The 17,984-nt window shown below is 39.5% G+C and overlaps 1 protein-coding gene across 2 annotated transcripts in view; it reads left to right on the top strand.

Moving 5' to 3' along the window:
- The first annotated feature begins 14,603 nt into the window (after nt 1–14,603).
- RGL1 (ral guanine nucleotide dissociation stimulator like 1) overlaps nt 14,604–17,984 on the top strand; it is a 162,169-nt gene continuing 158,788 nt past the window's right edge. For both annotated transcript variants that reach the window (XM_039252988.1, XM_039252986.1), the window contains exon 1: nt 14,604–14,758. In XM_039252988.1, coding sequence (XP_039108919.1) covers nt 14,627–14,758 — 132 coding nt within the window. In that variant the 5' untranslated portion in view covers nt 14,604–14,626. The remainder of the gene's footprint in view (nt 14,759–17,984) is intronic.

The raw sequence follows: 17,984 nt of genomic DNA, 5'->3' as shown, positions 1-17,984 counted from the left end.
ATCAAACTTTCAAGGTAAAAAAACACCAATTGTACATAGAGTTGTCTTGAAAATATAGCTGGAGAAATAATCCTCATCTCATTTTATGGGGCTTGCATTATCCTGATATCAATGCCAGACAAAAATATTACAAGGAAACTCCTAATCAATATCCCTCATGAAAATGAATCTTTAGCAAAATATTAGCAAACTAAAAATGAAATCTTTAAAAAGCATAATACATCATGATTAAATGGTATTTATCCCAGGAATACAAGGTTGACTAACATTAAAAATTAATTAATTAAATTCATCTTATTGCTACAATAGAGAAAAACTCTAAGATCATTTCAATCAATGCAAGAAAAGCATTTAAAAAAATTCAACATCCATTCATCATAATCATCTCCTATTAAACCAGGAATAAAAAGGAACCTCCACAGTCTGATGAAAGTCTGATGACTGCACACCTCTATGAATATACTGAAGCTGCTGAATTGTGTACTTTCTTTAAAAAAATTTTTTTTAACATTTTATTTATTTTTGTGAGATAGAAAGAGAGAAAGACAGAGTGTGGGTAGGGGACGGGCAGAGAGAGGGAGACAGAGGCTTTGAAGCAGGCTCCAGTCTCCAAGCTGTCAGCGCAGAGCCTGACCTGGGGCCTGAACCCATGAATCGTGGGATCATGACCTTAGCTGAAGTCAGATTCCTAACTGGCTGAGCCATCTAGGCGCTCCTGAATTGTGTACATATAATGGTTGAATTTTGTTGCATGTGAATTATATTTCAATAAAGCTGTTAAAAAAAACCCCAAATTATTGTTAACATATTTGATGGTGGAACCTGAATGATTTTCCCTAAGATCATGAACAAGACGACGATGTTCATTCACTCACTTCACTTCTAGTGAACATTGTACTGGGCATTCTTACCAGTGCAATGAGACAAGGGAAAGAAATAAAAGGTATATAATTTAGGAAGCAGCAAACAGAACTATCTGTGTTCATGGATGACATGATCAAGCATGCTGCAAACCTTTGCTAATCTACCAAAAACCCTGGTAGAACTAATAAGTGATTTTAGCAAGATCTCAGGATACAAAATCAATTACATTTCTCTATATTAGCAATAAGCAAATAGAAATTGGAATAAAAAATAAGACAGTATCATTTGCAGTAGCATCCCAAAACATGAAATACGTAAAACCTCTATGCAGAAAACTAGAAATATTGGGGCACTTGGGTGGCTTAGTTGGTTAAGTTTCAGACTTCAGCTCAGGTCCTGATCTCGCAGTTGTGGATTCAAGCCCCGCGTCAGGCTCCGTGCTGACAGCTCGGAACCTGGAGCCTGCTTTGGATTCTGTGTCTCCCTCTCTCTCTACCCCTCCCCTGCTTCCATTCTGTCTCTCTCTCAAAAATAAATAATAAATATTAAAAAACTTAAAAAACTCTAGAAGTGTTTCTATGAGAAATTAAAACCTAAGTGGACTGACTTACTATGTTGATAGCTGGGAAGACTTAGTATTGTTATAATTTCAATTCTCTCCAAATTGAGTTCTAGATTCAATGAAATCCCAGGAAAGTCAGTATTGCTATAGAGTCAGTATTTTTAAAACGTCACTTCATTCCAAATTGAGTTATAGTTTCAATGAAATTCCAATAAAAATCCCAGCAGGCTTTCTTATAGAAATTTCCAAGCTGATTGTAAAGTTTATATGAAAATCTAAATGCCTAGAATAACCAAAACAATTTTAAAAAAGAAGAATAAAGTCAGAGGATTTACACTTACTGATTTCAGCACTTACTATAAAGCTAAGGTTAATCAAGACCGTGTGCTATTGGTGTAAGTTCAGGCATACAGATCAATGAAGCACAATAAAGTTTCCAAAAGTAAATTCCTATATATTTGGCCAACTGATTTTCAACAAAGATGCCAAGGTTTGATTCAATATGAAAAGGGTTACTTTTTTTTTTTTTTTTTAACAAATCGTCTGGAACAACTTATATTATCTACAAAAAAAAAATGAACCTCAACTCTTTGTTTATCACACACAAAGATTAACTTCAATCTGAATTGTCAATGCTAAAACTATAAAACTTCTAAAATAAATTTTGTAACCTTCGCGTAGGCAAACCTTTCCTAGGACACAAAAAGCTTAAATGACTATCACAGCAGTTCAGGGTATGGAAGCGGATGCTTTATTTGTAGAAGGCAGTAATTGTGAGTATGTTCTGGTGGAGTACTCAGTACAGTATTTTTGAATATCCTTCAGTGTATATACAATTACTTATGAATTGTGTACATGCACTACTATTCTAACATTTATGTGTATTATAAACATATACAAAATGGAAAAAAAGATGAGATAAATGCCTAAATTGAGTTGTAATTGTTTTCCTACACATCAGTGGACAGTCTTGGGTAATAAGTGGGGTGTGTGCAGTTGCTTTTGTTAGGCTTGCCGGTAGCATTGTGGACTAGAGAAGTGGTGGATCTTTCTCACCTTGGGGGAATCTCGCCGGTCCTTCTTTCCTTCTTTTTTTCTGGATCTTTTATTTTTTTATTTTTGGAACAGCTATACAAGTCATTTCGTTACTCGCTATGAACAACATTGTGAAACTTTGGTGCATAGCCCTAGAAGGTCATTATAACTCAAATGGAGCAAGGTTTTAACTGTTTTGGCACAAACTTTGCCTGTGATGCAAAGTAACTTCCCCATCACAAACTGGCTAAGACAGAGAGACAGAGAGACAGAGAGATAGGGGCTCTGTACTAGAAATCCCAAGCTAGACCCAGAGGAAAGTGTGTGCATGATCTGACCCTGCGGAGAGGATCACGAAGAGTTTAGTTTATTTTCTTCACTCCAGCTTCTCCCTAAGATAAGGGTGGGAAAAAGAGAGTGTTAGATTGGCTCAGTGGCTCAAACTAAAGCATCAGAGACTCTTATATTTAAAATTGATGTCACTGCTAATGTGTTGCTTGAGTGTATCTTAAGTCCTGTCTTTCTATTTCAATTTCCTCTTTGGTTATGTGAGACCAGCTATGACAGCCTGTTATACAGGGAAGCCTAGCGTTGCCAGATTTTAATTTAGAGAATACAGACTTACTCTTGACGAATTGGTCCGGTAGGAACTGGAGTAGAATCTAAACAACTCTGGAGGTCTGTGGTAAGGAAAGAAAGGGAGACAGATTTAATCAACCTTCACCCAGGCAGCCTGTTGACAGATTTCTAGACTGACTTGATCAATGCACTGACTTCCCAAACAAGACCTCCAAATTATTTGGACTGATTTCACTACACTTCAGCCTTCTCAAGATGTTATACTTCTAAAGTAACTAGCTTGGGGTTCCTTTTTAGGGCACACAAAAGAAGAGAAGAAGAAATTCCACATTTTCTTGTGGTCCAGACTGAAGTGCAGAAATGGAGTGAGCATGTAGAAGTTGAGATTCTGAGCCAGCCTAAGCTTCACTGGCATGTAAATCATTTGTTCAGTCTACAATAAAGTTAACCATTAAAACCTCTCTGGTATCCAGCATCAATGTCAACCGCAGTCAAATTGGAGCAATGAACCCAAGAACGGCATTCACTTGAGCTGTAAATCCTAAACCCATCACCCTCCAGAGCAGAAGCAAAAATGAAGAAGTCAGTGAGTACTGTAATAGGTTCCATATGTTATTTTAAAGAGAGTCTTAAAAAAAAACCTTAGACTTACAGATCACCATACTTTGTAGCACAAATTTACGTATGTGAATAAGAAGTGAAAGAACTGACACTGTCAATTTTTTGCTTCTGTTTTCTGCCACTTTTTAAAAACAGGGAAATAATTGTTCTGTTAGCTCTGGAAGGGCAGCGCTGGGGCTGCAAGATAGGCACCAGAGAAAGTGGAAGAGTTGGCAAAGTTGTCACGAAAGGAGGGGGGAGAAGCAGACTCTCGGCTTTGTAGATAAGGAAGCATAGATAAGGAAACATAAATTTCAGATACCCTCCTAGCTCTTCTCTTGCCCCCTGAGTGCAAAGAGGTAGTGCTTCTCTTTAAGCATGGAAGTGACGAAGCCGAAATTTAACAGGGCCACAGTTCTGTGAAATTGTGTTATGAAAGGCTATGACAGAATGGAAAGGAAAGCCATGTTCTGAGTCAGACAGATCTGTTTTCAAATTTGCATTTTGCTGTGTGATACTGGGCAATTCACTCAGCTTTGCTGAGCGTCAGTGTCCTCTAATGGGAAATTAATACTCAACTCACAGAGCTCTTGCTGTAATGCACTTGTGCGTGTCTGATACTTATCTCATTCATTTTGAAATTTATCTGTGAGATGTAGATGTAGCCTATCACTTTGAAATTTTAAAAACATCGTTTTATTTATTTTGAGAGAGGGAAAAAGACAGAGAGAGAACTGGTGCGTGCATGTGAGCAGGAGAGGGGTAGAGAGAGGGAGAGGGAGAGAGAGAGAGAGAGAGAGAGAGAGAGAATCCCAAGCAGACTGCCAGGGCAGAGCCCAACACGGGGTTCCATCTCATAAACTGTGAGATCACAGACTGAGCTGAAATCAAGAGTCAGATGCTTAGCTGACTGAGCCACCCAGGCGTCCCAAATATTTCTTTTTCTTTTCACATGATTATGGACTTTGCAGTGATTTGGATTAAGAACACCCATCATGTAGGCTGATAAAAGGAACAGATATGTTTATTTATCTTTTGTGTCCCTGCCTTATACACCCCTGGCACAATGATTAGTCTATAGCTAAGCAAAACGTAGGAACTTCCCTTCCCTCCTATGTGTAGCATGGTGCTGCGTGGAGTTGAAGCAACCTGACCCTCATATTCCCTGGAAGTTTGCCATCTCACTGACATAAGTCGCATAAGTAGTATATTTGCACAATTGCTATTGTGCTAAGAGGTCTGAATCCAAGACGCAGTCTCATTCTGTTTCTACTTTGGCTTATTGGAGATAGCAAGGTCAAGCTGTGGCAATGAATAAAACGGAGGAAGTGGAAGGTCCTGTGAAAGTTTAGGAAGGGAAAAAGAAAAGAAACTACAACCCAGTTGGAATGAAATGGTGACACAGAACAAAATGATCCTGTTTCTTCTCAGACAGGTACTGCCATGGATTTCATAGTGGCTCTGACATGAAAATCGACACTTGACCGGGGTCTCAAGCCCCATGTTCCTTCCAACCCTCATTTGTTGGTATCAAAATGGAGACGTTTCACAAATTTAGATATCAGATGCTGTTTGTGTATGTAAAAGGGCTGATGAAATGGGCCAATCAGACCATGACCACATCTGTCAAGGCTCGAACCCTTAACCTCAGCGAAAACGTAATCTAGGATCAAACACAGAAACCCTGCAGATGTACACAAGGCATTTCATGTGGCCTTTGAAAAGACTCGTGACGGATGGCTGGTGCCATTCTGCAGGCCTGATGAGAAATCCAGGCTTGGCTCTGCTAGGAATATTTAAAATTTTAAAGAAAAAGTAGGTTCGAATTCAGTGACTATTTAATCCATCCCAGCAAGGCCTTCCCCACAGGCTGAGTTGAAAATACCTTCTGACTTGTTGCTATGCAGAGTCGTTTTCAGCTATGTTTGGAAATTTGTTTGGGGCTTGAGAATAGAATTTGGTTTTCAGTTGTCTCATCTAGGCTTACGATCTGTTGTTTCACTCCAAAATAGTGTGAGGGTTCTATCCTTAATGACTTAGGGACTTAATTCAATAGATGCCTCTCAGCCAATCCATATACACAAGAATGCAGGACTATTTGTATACGGTATAAACTTGAGCTTGACAGGAGACAAAAACACAACACAAAAAAACAAAAAACAAGCACACACACACACAAAATACACCACGGAAGAAATAGAGAAGTTGAGAGTCCTTATAGAGTTTACTAAAAGACTGTTTGAAAACAGTTGAAAATCTTGAATGAAAATTATTGAAAGTAATGATGTCACTTTTTCTGATATACATGGACCATGATCAAATAGCTGTATTTACTGATAAAAATGTCATTATGCTATGGCAAGCTCAAGCCTTTGGGGAAGGTTTCTTAGAATTCCGTAAGATATGACTTTGACTTTTTGTAGTGTTTGCTCAGGGCACACAGATCACCATGGGATAGGCCCGCAAGATCTGTGCAAGAGCCAAGACTCAGGAAGCAACATCTCTAGTGGTTTCTCCTCCATGTCATTTTCTCTTTAATGTTTCTGTGTACATCTGGATCATTGAGTTTTTGGATCCTATATGGGATAGGTTTACCATGTTATATCGTGGGTACAGATCACAAAAGCTGGGAAGAAAGTAAAAAATGTGAACCAGTGAGAGAACTCTCTCTAACACAAGGCACCCAGACCGTCCCCCCCCCCCCCGCCTCCCCCATGCTGGATGAACCCTGGACCCATTCATTTGGCCTTATCATCACTTACGGGCATTTATGCCTATTTAAGAGGTCAAGATCAGGGAAGGAACAACATAGTTAAATGGAAATGATGCTGCCCTGATTCTAAAGCTTCCTGTACCTAGTTAGTCTAGCAAATTGGTGTCTAGGTATTTAGCAGTACCAACTAGATTTAACCATTACTAAGTGAAGCTAATCAGAGTCATCTGTGTGGGGCAAGATGTTATCTGATCTAATGAAGAGTTGTAATTAAGAATATATGGGAAAAAGAAAGACTTATATGGTATAAGTCCTTGCTGCTTAGAGACTGAGAAAGAGAATAAGGATTGGCCGCGTGCCAGTTCACTGTACATGCCTCTCCCAGAAGTGTTTTCTTGAAAGAGATTTCCCACCCCACCTCCCTCCTCCCCATCGGGACCTGCCATTATCCTATAGCCTGGTAAAGTGACTGTAATTAAATAGATTAGACTTCTGTTTTTGGTAAAGTAAAAGATTGAGAACAGACTGCTCTTTAGCCTGAGACGTGGAAAGGCCAATCTACTTGAAAGTCAGTTAAAATGATTTTGTGTGTTAACTGATAAACTCAACAGACTTCCTTCCCTGAATGTAATATTTTCAGATTTTTGCATTACTCTGCATCCTTTCAAGACCTCAGATTCCTGGGAATTCAGATTTTTCACCATTTACATGGTACTGTTTTGTAAGTGGAACATTGATGATTCAGTGTGGCCGTCTGTATGGAGGTGAAGACACAGCTCTGGAGCCAGGACAGCTTGACAGAAACTCTAGGGCTTGTTCCTTAATCTCTTGGGATCTGAGCTTCTCCCAGGTGTTCTAAGGGTGAACGGCTGCTTGTGTGAGAGCCCGGTGCCCGGCATGGTGAATACCACGTTGCCGTGGAATTGCTGTTGGCATCATTGGTACCTAAAGGTTGGCTCCAGCCTGAATCAGCTTGACTTCCTTCAACACGAAGATAAAAATTAGCCCATGACTATTGAACTGTGATGCTCCCCTGATGATTTTTGCATTTTGCCCTCATTCAGCCAGTTGAAGCTGGAGTCCACAGAATTGTGAAATGTTGGCGCTGGGGACCGTCATGTGATTTACGATGTCATCTTATTTTAAGCTTTCAAGCAACATAATTGCTGAGCTTTGATGGTAATAAAAATGTGGGCCATAAAAAATTCAGTCCCTTAGAATTCTCTCTGTCTCTCTTACAATGCTGAGGGAATCTTCATGATCTCAGCCTCTGTTCTGTTTAGGTATGCTCCCTCTCCTTCTCCCTCCCCCACGTCTGCCTCTGCAGATCTGTTTCCAGACTGCCCACACTGAATGGAGACCAGGAAGGGAGCCCAGCTGTTTTCCTTGTGTTGGCTTTCTGTGCTGAGCAGGAATTGCTGAGCAAAGAGCAGCATTTCTCCAGGGAGGTCACAAGGGTAGTACAAACCCAGTCTGGGGTTTTTCTTTTTTGAGTTATTATTAAAAACTTCTGCCAAGTACTATCAGTGTGGGGGTGGGGGGGGGAGGGTAGCACACAAAGCCTGAAGCACAGTTGGACCAGCCTTTAAAAACTATCAACTTGTATGAAGCAGGAATGTCTTGCACTTCTTCAACTTTCTGCATTTAATGGGAGATAGTTGCTCTCAGTGAAAGTCCTGTCTGATTCCACGGACTGTTGTGCAACCTTGCTCAGTATTCAGTAAGACAGCACATAATTAAAATTCCTTTGAAAATGGTTGCCCAATGATTGACATTTGTTCCAAAATACATCACAATAGTAAATACTTAAACTATTATTCCAATGAAGTGGTTTTTTTAAATGGAAGGAAAATAAAATGGTTTTTTTTTTTGAAAGGGTGATTGAGCTTTTTTAAAAATTGAAGGACTCTGATACATTTATGGCTAGTCTTTCACTCAAAGAGCTGGCAGTCCTGCATGGGAGACCAGAGTAAATTGAGAAGAGCAAAAGAAAGCACTATGCAGAATATAAGTGAGTTGCCTAACAAAGACTAGAATGCTCTTGAATTTCCAGAGAGGAGGAGATAATGACGACCCTGTTTCTCTTCTAATACGTTGTCATAAACTATCCCTTCAAACACAACCAACCTTCAGTATTGTTTTGAAGCAACCTGATGTGCCTGCTTCCCCAGGACAAATGCTGCTCAGCACTAGAAATCTCTCTATGCCATGACTCCCTGGAGTTCTTCCTCTCTGATGTCTCTCTGTGCTCCAGTCTCCATTTCTGCTTGGAAATCCTAGATGGCAGACAGCTGCTTTTGTCTCTGTTTCCAGAAGGAAAGGACCACTCTGATGCGCCCCACAACTGGGAAGGCTGTATCTTTAAGACCTGCTTGGATGCCCCAGTTTATGGATATCACAACAACCATCACCATTAGAGAAGTCTGCCACCAAGCCAGGATCTGGATGCTAAGCATTGTCGAGCTCACCCAAACCCCACCCTTAAAAAGCCTCAGCAAACTTAGAGTTGACTATGTGTCAGAGGATTTCAAGTTGTTCTTGAAGGGTTACACCTCAGGTGTTAAATCCACAAATGCCAAGGACTATGATGACATCATACTGTTTGTTTGACTTTTGAGTAGTGAATGCATGCATCGTGGGGGAATAAGTATAATATGTGAGGGACCCATAGAAATCACAATCTTCCACCATTGTGTTTAATAGTATAAATCCCTCAGTTCTACTAGAAAAATACTTTGGTGCTTATTAGTTTTGCTTTCCACATTTGGGGGGAGGTGAGTATTTTATATCAGTAGGGGGGTCTCAGCTGTCTTATAGTCTATTTATTCATGTTAAAGATGAGGAAACTGAGGCTGAGAACAGTGAAATGGTTTGTCCAAGGATTACATAGAGGACTTACTGTAGTCTCATGATTTGAACAATGGTCTTCTGACTGGAATTCCAGTGTTCTTTGTACGATGCCATTCTGAACCCTCTAAATAAAACTAAAATCTGAAGACTGTTCTTGATACATAGACTTTCAGGTGGAAGAGTTGACAATAATCACAGATACAGAAGCCTGTCTTATCTGGAGAGGTCATGAGCTCATTAGGAAGAAGAATGAAAATGGGAGAAAGGAGGAGGGAAGAAACGGCAAAAAGTAATCATGGGAAAAGACTGGAACAGGGCAAATACCAGACATTTTCAAGATTAGAAGAAATCTGAATCAAGTTACAAAATCAAAAGATTTCTTCAGGCAGAAGCAAAGGTTTATGTGTATAAAGGGAATAAAGTAGAAATACTGTATGATTAATGCATATGATGGAATCTTCAGGGGCAGAAGAGAAGCAGGGCCCTAATAGATGAAGGCTAGAAACACCAAACCATTCCAGCCAGGTTCTGAATATTAAATGGGTTCTGAATAGTCCTTTCCAAAAATATGTAAGGAGGAGAAGCAGGGAAAAAGATAATGATTTAGAGGGATGTCTCATATATTATTTACTGAGATAGGAGGGAAAGTCAAATTCAATAAAGTAGAGATTGATTTATCCAACCAAGTCCAGCAAGGGGATTAGTAAAATAAATACAGTTTTCAGTGAAATTGTGCTGTAGCCCTTGTTTTTTAAAGCCATGCTTCAGAAAGTTTGTATCCATGAGAAATATGGATAATTTTTTATCAAATGGCAAGGACAGACACTAGTAATAGCAAATTTTTATGTTTTTAGATTATCACTTAGTATTTATNTTTTTTTTTTTTTTTTTTTTTTTTTTTTTTTTTTTTTTTTTTTTTTTTTTTTTTTTAGTATTTATGTTTTTAAGATTAGCCCCTGAGAAGCTGCTTATTTCCTCTTGGCACTTAGTGATTGTTTAGGATATGAAGCCATCAACTGGGTCCCTTATTATGACCATAGAAAATGTCATGACCTCCAGTCAGTGACTATTTTTGAAGGAATGGGAGAAATGGTATTACACACGCACACACACACACACAATTATAAGCATAGTATGTAAATATTTTAAAGAGAAAATACAGACCTTAAAATCACAAAATTTAAAGAAGTTAATGTGAGGAAATGCATACTTTCTCACTGATAATAATCATGTAGTTATTTTTTGATTATTTATATAATCATAATGACAAGTTGTTATTTTCACCAATTTGTAACTGCTACCAATTTCTCGTAAGACAGCTAAGATTTGTAAGTATTGGTCAGAATGATTTTTGAATTTAACCAAACTGGGAAAAAAGAAAAGAAAAAGAAGAATCTTTTGGCTTTGGTGGGAATGTTAGGGCTCTAGGATCTGAAGCAAAGTGACCTCCAGAGCCCTCACATAGCTTTTCTCATCTGCAGATTGTTGCTCAGCGTCCGGTGAAAGCTCTTTCTTCCATTGCACCAGACTTGTCTTCCTTGTTCTTATTTTACTTTGCTGTTTCATGAAGTAGAGACAGTTTACAAGTATGACCCTTTTACAATTAGAAACGATATCTCTCCAGCGATTTTCTTTTTAAAAGTTTCAGCTAAATTTTGCTTCTATGTTCTCTGACCAGATATTTGCGTTTTTCTCCACACCACCTCAAACTTAGAGTGATCTCATCATCCAGTGGTTCAAGTTTTTGTTTGTTTGTTTGTTTTGGGTATCAGGTATTTTAGGATGATAATTTTTCAAAACTGAGTTCCAAAGAAGCTCATAGGCTTATGATATTTTAGACCAACTATTAAGTGGAGTTGAAAATTCTGCCTTTAGGTTTATAGTTATTTCATCTTAATCATTGAATGGCATATATTAGTGGTATTTGCATGGAAGGTGGCTTGTAAGCCTTGACCATGTATTTTTAAAAAGAAGGCAGGAGTTCAACTCTAAGTTATGCAGCATATCAGAGGTAGAGGGTCTACATATGCCTCTTGTTTTAATTCTAATGGACAATGGCCCCACTATATAGACTTCTAGCTCATTTTAGAGAAATAGGAAACCTATACATGTATGAATTGTTTAAAGAAGGTGTGGAGTGGAACTTTAGATTTGAAGAGGAAAAAAGGCATATCAGCAGCATGGTTATCTGTATAATTTGGGGGCCCAGTGCAAAATGAAAATCTAGGGCTCTTTGTTCAAAAATTAAGAAGTTCAAGGCAATGATAAAACATTCAGTCAAACCCAGGGCTCTTCTGAGCATGGTTACACCTATAAAGCCTGCCCTGGTCAGAAGTTGAGATGGGGGTGGTGTGCCTAGTTGGCTCAGTCGGTAGAGCTTGTGACTCTTAATCTCAGGGTTGTGAGTTCCAGCCCCATGTTGGGTTTAGAGATTACTTTATAAAAATGAAGTTGAGATGGGAGTAAAAAAAAAAAAGGAATGATCTGTTTTTTTCCTAGGATGTTTCCCTCTCTGTATCTTTTCCACTCTTACCTGGGTACTCATCAGATGTGATCATCTCTCAAGTTGGTACCATTGGAGCAGTTAACTCTGACACTGTAATCCATGGGGGAAAGAGCTGGAGAAGGAGGCCTCATTCTACCAGCGATGACTGGTTGGGGGGTGAGGGTTGAAGTTCTGCTGAACTAGGAGAGAAAGCACAAATGTAGGAACTCTACGACTTTCTAGCAGTGTATTAGATGCTCTGCATCTAAGTTTTCATTGCTGTAAAATGGTGAAGTCTATCTCACAGGGTTATTGTATGGACTAGAGATAATGTGGAAATTCCTAGCACAGCGGCTAGTATGCAATAGGAGCTCAAATATATGTTGCATATAAGGTCTTTTTTTTTTTTTTTTAAATGAGTGAGGAGATGTACTGAGGATGGGTGAAAAGACCTCAAGTCTCAGATGGGGTGGAGGATCTCGAAATGCTTGAAGAGCCTCCTAGGAGCTGACTACTTCTCTGCTTCCATCCTTAGTTCCCCAGTGCTTTATAATGGTTTAAAACTCAAAATTGCATCTTCTTCCCAAACAGGGCAAGAAACAGTCTGTGGGAAGTCAGCACACAGTAGAGTTCAGTCTCCGACACTGAAAATTTGCCAACTCTCACCCACACTCTAGCAATGAGAAAGCAGCTGTGGGCAGCAGTGGAGTGAAAGCCATGGGGTCACTGGGATACATTACACTTACAGATGTTCCATTGTTCACCCTGAGATTACTTTGTAGTTTGTCTGTTTTGTCCATTTAGGTTTCCATGATATGCAAAGGATAGAGCCAAAGCCATTTTATGTAGTTTTTCCACTTTGTTTTGATTTATTATTTGTTGTTTACAGTATTATCTCCAATAACAATGATGGAATTTCCTTCCCTACTAATCTGGCCTGTTTCCATTTTGCCTGTTTATTTTAATTTCCTTTTTTTGGACTGAAACCTCCACATGACTTTCCTTTGTTTATTTCCTTGCATGTATGTGTCAGCATCATTTATTAGCATATCCTCTCAGATGAACTTTGTTCATTAATTACAAAGCTTTTGTTTCCTGGTTCCTAGGAAGACTGTATTCAGAGCTTCATGTTTCCAAGTATTGCATGCTGGTTTGGGTTAGCAGTTTCCTCATCACTGCTCTCTGCAAGCAGATGGCTTGCTTTCCGTGGCTTCCAGATGCAACATGTGAGGCAGAGAAGTAGTAGTCTGCCACATAAGATGCTTTTCTCAGATCCTCAACCAGTCAACCCCGCTCGGCTTATCAATGCCAATTTCTGTTTACTTTTATTTGGGCAGTAGGTTATGTGAGCATAAGACCTGCTTTTTGCAGACATGCTCAATTCCTTGAAAACATTTCCATGAAAACTAGAAGCTGTTAACTAATGAGCAGTTGCAGCTTGCACTATCAGCTGCTTGGGGATGCATGATGAACGTTAGACTTGGCTCTTTCTAATGAAAGCCTACAGTCCACTAAATCCATAAAAAAGTGAAAGGGAAGAGGTAATTTGACTTATACATTTGTTATTTGAATATATTGGGTCTGCTGCCTCATTTTCTCTGGATCCTCATGATTCACTGGATTAACTAATTCATCAAACATCTGTCTAGTATGTACCCTCTATATGATACCATCTGTAGTGTCAAGATGCTCAAAAGACCAGAAGGCGGAAATAGGGTTGGAAGCAGGTAAATATAATAAAGTGTAACAGGAGGCACAGTGGAAATCTGTCCAAAGTATATAAGGAGAGTAACCATGCAGGAAAGGTCTTTATTCTTGGTGTAGGGGCGGGAAGAGACATCACAAACAAAGGCTAAAGTTACCAGATATCTTTGAGATCCATACATATCTTCTAATGGCTGAAACAGTGGCTGAGGATGCAGTAATGTGTGGCGGAAGAAGGGTAAATGGAGGAAGCCAGACATAAAGGTCTGTGGTTGCCATTTTAAGAAGTTGGGATTTTATTCTCTAGGAAAAGTTTTAGGTGGGTAAAACATCCTTATCAGATACACTTAAAAAAAAAAAAAAGATTCCGAGAAGGATAGATTGAGCATGACTTGGAGGCAAGGAGATTCCTTAGGACAGGATGGCACTGAGCAGGCACGATGTGATTCCAAAGAAGCCAGTGGTGGGCAGAAAGATGTCAAGGAAGTTAGACCTTATAGTATTGGTGTCAGTTTAAAAATACTGTCTTCAGCAGCAGCTGCTGATGAAACTGAGGCTCAGGAAAGCGATGTAGCCAATAAATATCAAGGAGAATATTTCTCCATGATTCCACTGCAGTTCGAGAAGCTGAGTATTGTGGCATTTATCACTCTATGCTGTAAGACACCAAACTATGATGACTTGTTTACAGCTCCTTCTGCCCTGAGACATTAAGCTTCTTAAGGTTCAGAGCCCAACTACCAAATCATATGTGCATGCCTTGCATGGAGCCTCATATCAAGGAGTGCTCGTTAGATGTTTGAAGAGGAAAAGTCCTGACACCAGAGGCTCTTCCACGTGCAACACATGGCATGGAAACATGAAGGCTTGTCTTACACCCGCCCGTTTCCATCTTGCCTCCTGAGGGGGCCAGAGCAAAGTGACAAAGAGGTATACTGGGCAGGTGATGCCTTTTACAATGCTTTAAAATTTCTGATCACTTCATCCTTTCTGAAAATGCATCCCTGCTTTCAGAAGCCTGCTTTAAAATAGCAGCAGTGAATATTTAAAATATAAAAGGTGGCCATAAAAGATGACGCCTGTTGTGACACTGTCTTCTATGGTCTTACCATCCACAAATCAAGCAGGATAATTTGCCTTCTTATCTTTCTTTTATGGTAATTCACGTTCTAAGCTGGATTGCACTTTATTCTTCCACACAGGTCCGTAATGCCTCCTGTCTGGCTCTTTCAAGATGGAGGAGAAGCCGGCGGGAGAGCCTACTCAAGTGGTGTCTAAATTCAAACTTCCCACCAAGGGAGAGAGCGCAGGACACTGGCTGGTGGAGGGTCATGCTCGTATATGGGAAGTTCTAAAGACAGAGGAGGTAAGACAACTCTAAATGACTCGGTACAATGGTGGATTTTCTGAGACTTGAGATTCTAATCTTCGTGTAGTTAGCACCACAGAGCATCTTGGCAAAGTTTTGTTCAGGGTTCGTTGGCACACCCACACCCAGTGAACAGTAGGTCAGGAGTGTGTCCCTTCGACATTAATGACATCATAGTGATTTAGCCAAAACAGGTGGCCCTGAGAGGTAGGGCTTCTTCAAATACCCAAGTAGACATTCTCCTTGTAGAATCCCACCAGTTCTAAATGGGAAATCAAATCATAGTGAGAAAGTTAATTCCTAAAGATCAGTCATAACATGTGGACTTGCATAAATTCATTGTTTGGCATCATGAGGCCAAGTGTATCAGTTAGGGCTCTCAGGTTGCAGGCAACAGAAATGAACTCTGACTAATTTAAGCAAAATGGGAAATTACTGGAAGATATTGGGAGGCTCACAGAATTGGTGAGAGGTTGATGAAAACTAGGCTTGGAGGGGCACCTGGGTGAGCTCAGTCTTGATTTCAGCTCAGGTCATGATCTCACAATTCATGAGATCAAGGCCCATATCAGCTTCTCTGCTGACAGTGTAGTGTCTGCTTGGGATTCTCTCTCTCTCCTCCTTTCTCTGCCCCTCCCCCTGCTGGCATGTACTCTCTCTCTCTCTCTCTCAAAATAAATAAATAAACTTTAATAAAATAAAATAAGGAAAGAAAGGAAGGAAGGAAGGAAGGAAGAAAACAAACTAGGCTTGGAAAGAAGATAGGAGCCAAGTTAGCAAGAGCTGCTCAGGGTACTGCCCCTGGTATAAATTCCAGTCTTTCCCCAACCCTTTCTTTATTCTTACATGTATCTGCTCAAGATGCAAAGCCATGGCAGAGAGGGGCTCACTGCCAAGCTTAGTCACATGTCTTTTTCCTGGTTATTCTGTAAAGGGAAAAAGAATCTTCCATGAGAAATCATTATAGCAAGTCCTCACAGCACCTGTGTGTTTGGAATCCAAATCTCTAATATCCATATGTTGTGGCAGTTCTAATTCAAGAAAATAACAGAGCAACTGCAGTGTTAAGCATGTGCATACCGCCCAAGCAAATGTAAACCCTCTCTATAGCGATAACTGCCCAACAGGTTTTTGTTTTTGTTTTTGTTTTGTTTTGTTTTGTTTGTTTGTCTTTTAAAGAATAAAACTCCATAAAGAGCAGTTGAAGTCTCTACATGTCCCGCCTATGGTCAGATAAGTGAGGTACCGAGGGAACCAAACTTAAGGAAGCACTCACTGTTAGGTTTGTGTCCTGCACTTGAACAAACTTGACAGTTGATGTGTCCTTATATTTTGAAGAGCCTTGCTTCCCTCACCCTAAGGCTGGCTCTGACACCCAATTTTATTCTTGTCCCCTTTTCCCCCAGGTAATCCCTCTTCTGAATTTGGCATTCATCATTCTTATGCATAGTTCCATACATATAGTATATCCCTGTTATCCACATATCCAATATGTAGTATTGATTTATATCTTTTAAGTTTTGTATAAGCTTTATACTATATATTTACTTCTATAGCTTGCTTTTATTTATTTATTTTTTTGACTAACATTTGGTGTCTATCTTGCCTGTTTTCTGTGCTTGAGATCTGTAGTTCTAACTTATTCACCTTTGACTGCTTTTTATATTCTATTGATTGAATCAAATTTGCTTATTCTCTTATTAACCTTTAGGATTTTTTTTCAATGCAAGGTTGTAGAATACATTTCTTTAGCATAGATACTTGCAAGTGGCCTGCTGTATTATAAAGTATGAAAATATTCAGTTTTACTAGTTATTATCAGATCGATTTCTAAGATGGGACATGAGTTTCTATCCCCACTAGCAGTGTCTGAGAATTCCCCTTGTCGCATACCCTCACCAGTTACTGATATTGTCAGACCTTTAAATATTGGCTGATCTGGTTGTTTTGAAATGGGATCTCCTTGTTTTATTTATTTATTTTTTTAATATTTTTATTTATTTCTAGGAGAGAGAGAGAGAGAGACAGCATGAGCAGGGGAGGGGCAGAGAGAGAGGGAGACACAGACTCCGAATCAGGCTCCAGGCTCTGAGCTGGCAGTCAGCACAGAGCCCGACGCGGGGCTTGAACCCACGAACCGCGAGATCGTGACCTAAGTGAAAGTCTGACACTTAACCGACTAAGCCACCCAGGCGCCCCGGGATCTCCTTGTTTTAACATGAATTTTCCCACACGGATAATTAATTATCCTGGCACCATTTTTTTTTTTAATTTTTTTACAAATAGTTTATTGTCAAATTAGTTTCCACATAACACCCGGTGCTCATCCCCACAAGTGCCCTCCTCCATGCCCATCTCCCCTCCCCCCCCACATCCATCAGTCCTCAGTTTTTGTCAGCATTCAAGAGTCTCTCATGGTTTGCCTCTCTCCCTTTCCCCCACCATTTCCCCCTTTCTTCTCCTCCTTGTTCCTCAGTTAAGTTCCTCCTAATCCTCCTATACGTGCAAACATATGATATTTGTCCTTCTCTGTCTGACTTATTTCGCTCAGCATAACACCCTCAAGGTCCATCCATGTTGCTACACATGGCCAGATTTCATTGTTTCTCATTGCCATGTAGTATTCCATGGTATAGATAAGCCACATCTTCTTGATCCATTCGTCCGTTGATGGACACTTAGGCTCTTTCCATGTTTTAGCTATTGTTGAGAGCCTAGCACCATTTTCGAACGCCCATAATTTCTTCTTTAGTTTGTAATGTTCTCCTGTATCCTGTTTCTTTACACCCTCTCTCTGCTGATGTGATATTCCCTCAACTCTTTTAGCCTTAAAGGAAACATGGATATCTAATAGGACATGTCCTTCCACTGAATTACTGCTTTTAAAAATTGTGTTGGCTGTTTGCAGAAATTATGTTTTCAATATGAAGTTAGGATGAGCTTGTCAAGTTCTGAGAATATAAAGAAAAAGCAAAGTCTGCTGGGAATTCGATCAGAATTGAAATAAATTTGTTGATTAATTCAGGGAGTATCAACATCTTCATGATATTCGGTGAATATCTTGTCTAATTATCAACCTTAAAGGGATATTTCAGAATTTCACTTTGACTCTTTCACCAATAGTTTATCCTTTATCACTTTGTTGTAGGATTTTTGTAACTAAGATTAAGGAAGTTTTTTATTTTCCCTTTTTTGCTAAATATTAATTTCTTTACATTGTAAT

This window comes from Hyaena hyaena, unplaced genomic scaffold, assembly GCF_003009895.1.
Source record: "Hyaena hyaena isolate Hyena2069 unplaced genomic scaffold, ASM300989v1 scaffold_439, whole genome shotgun sequence".
Lineage (NCBI taxonomy): Eukaryota > Metazoa > Chordata > Mammalia > Carnivora > Hyaenidae > Hyaena > Hyaena hyaena.
Note: the sequence above shows the minus strand (reverse complement) of the source record. Positions and strands in the feature narration are given on the sequence as shown.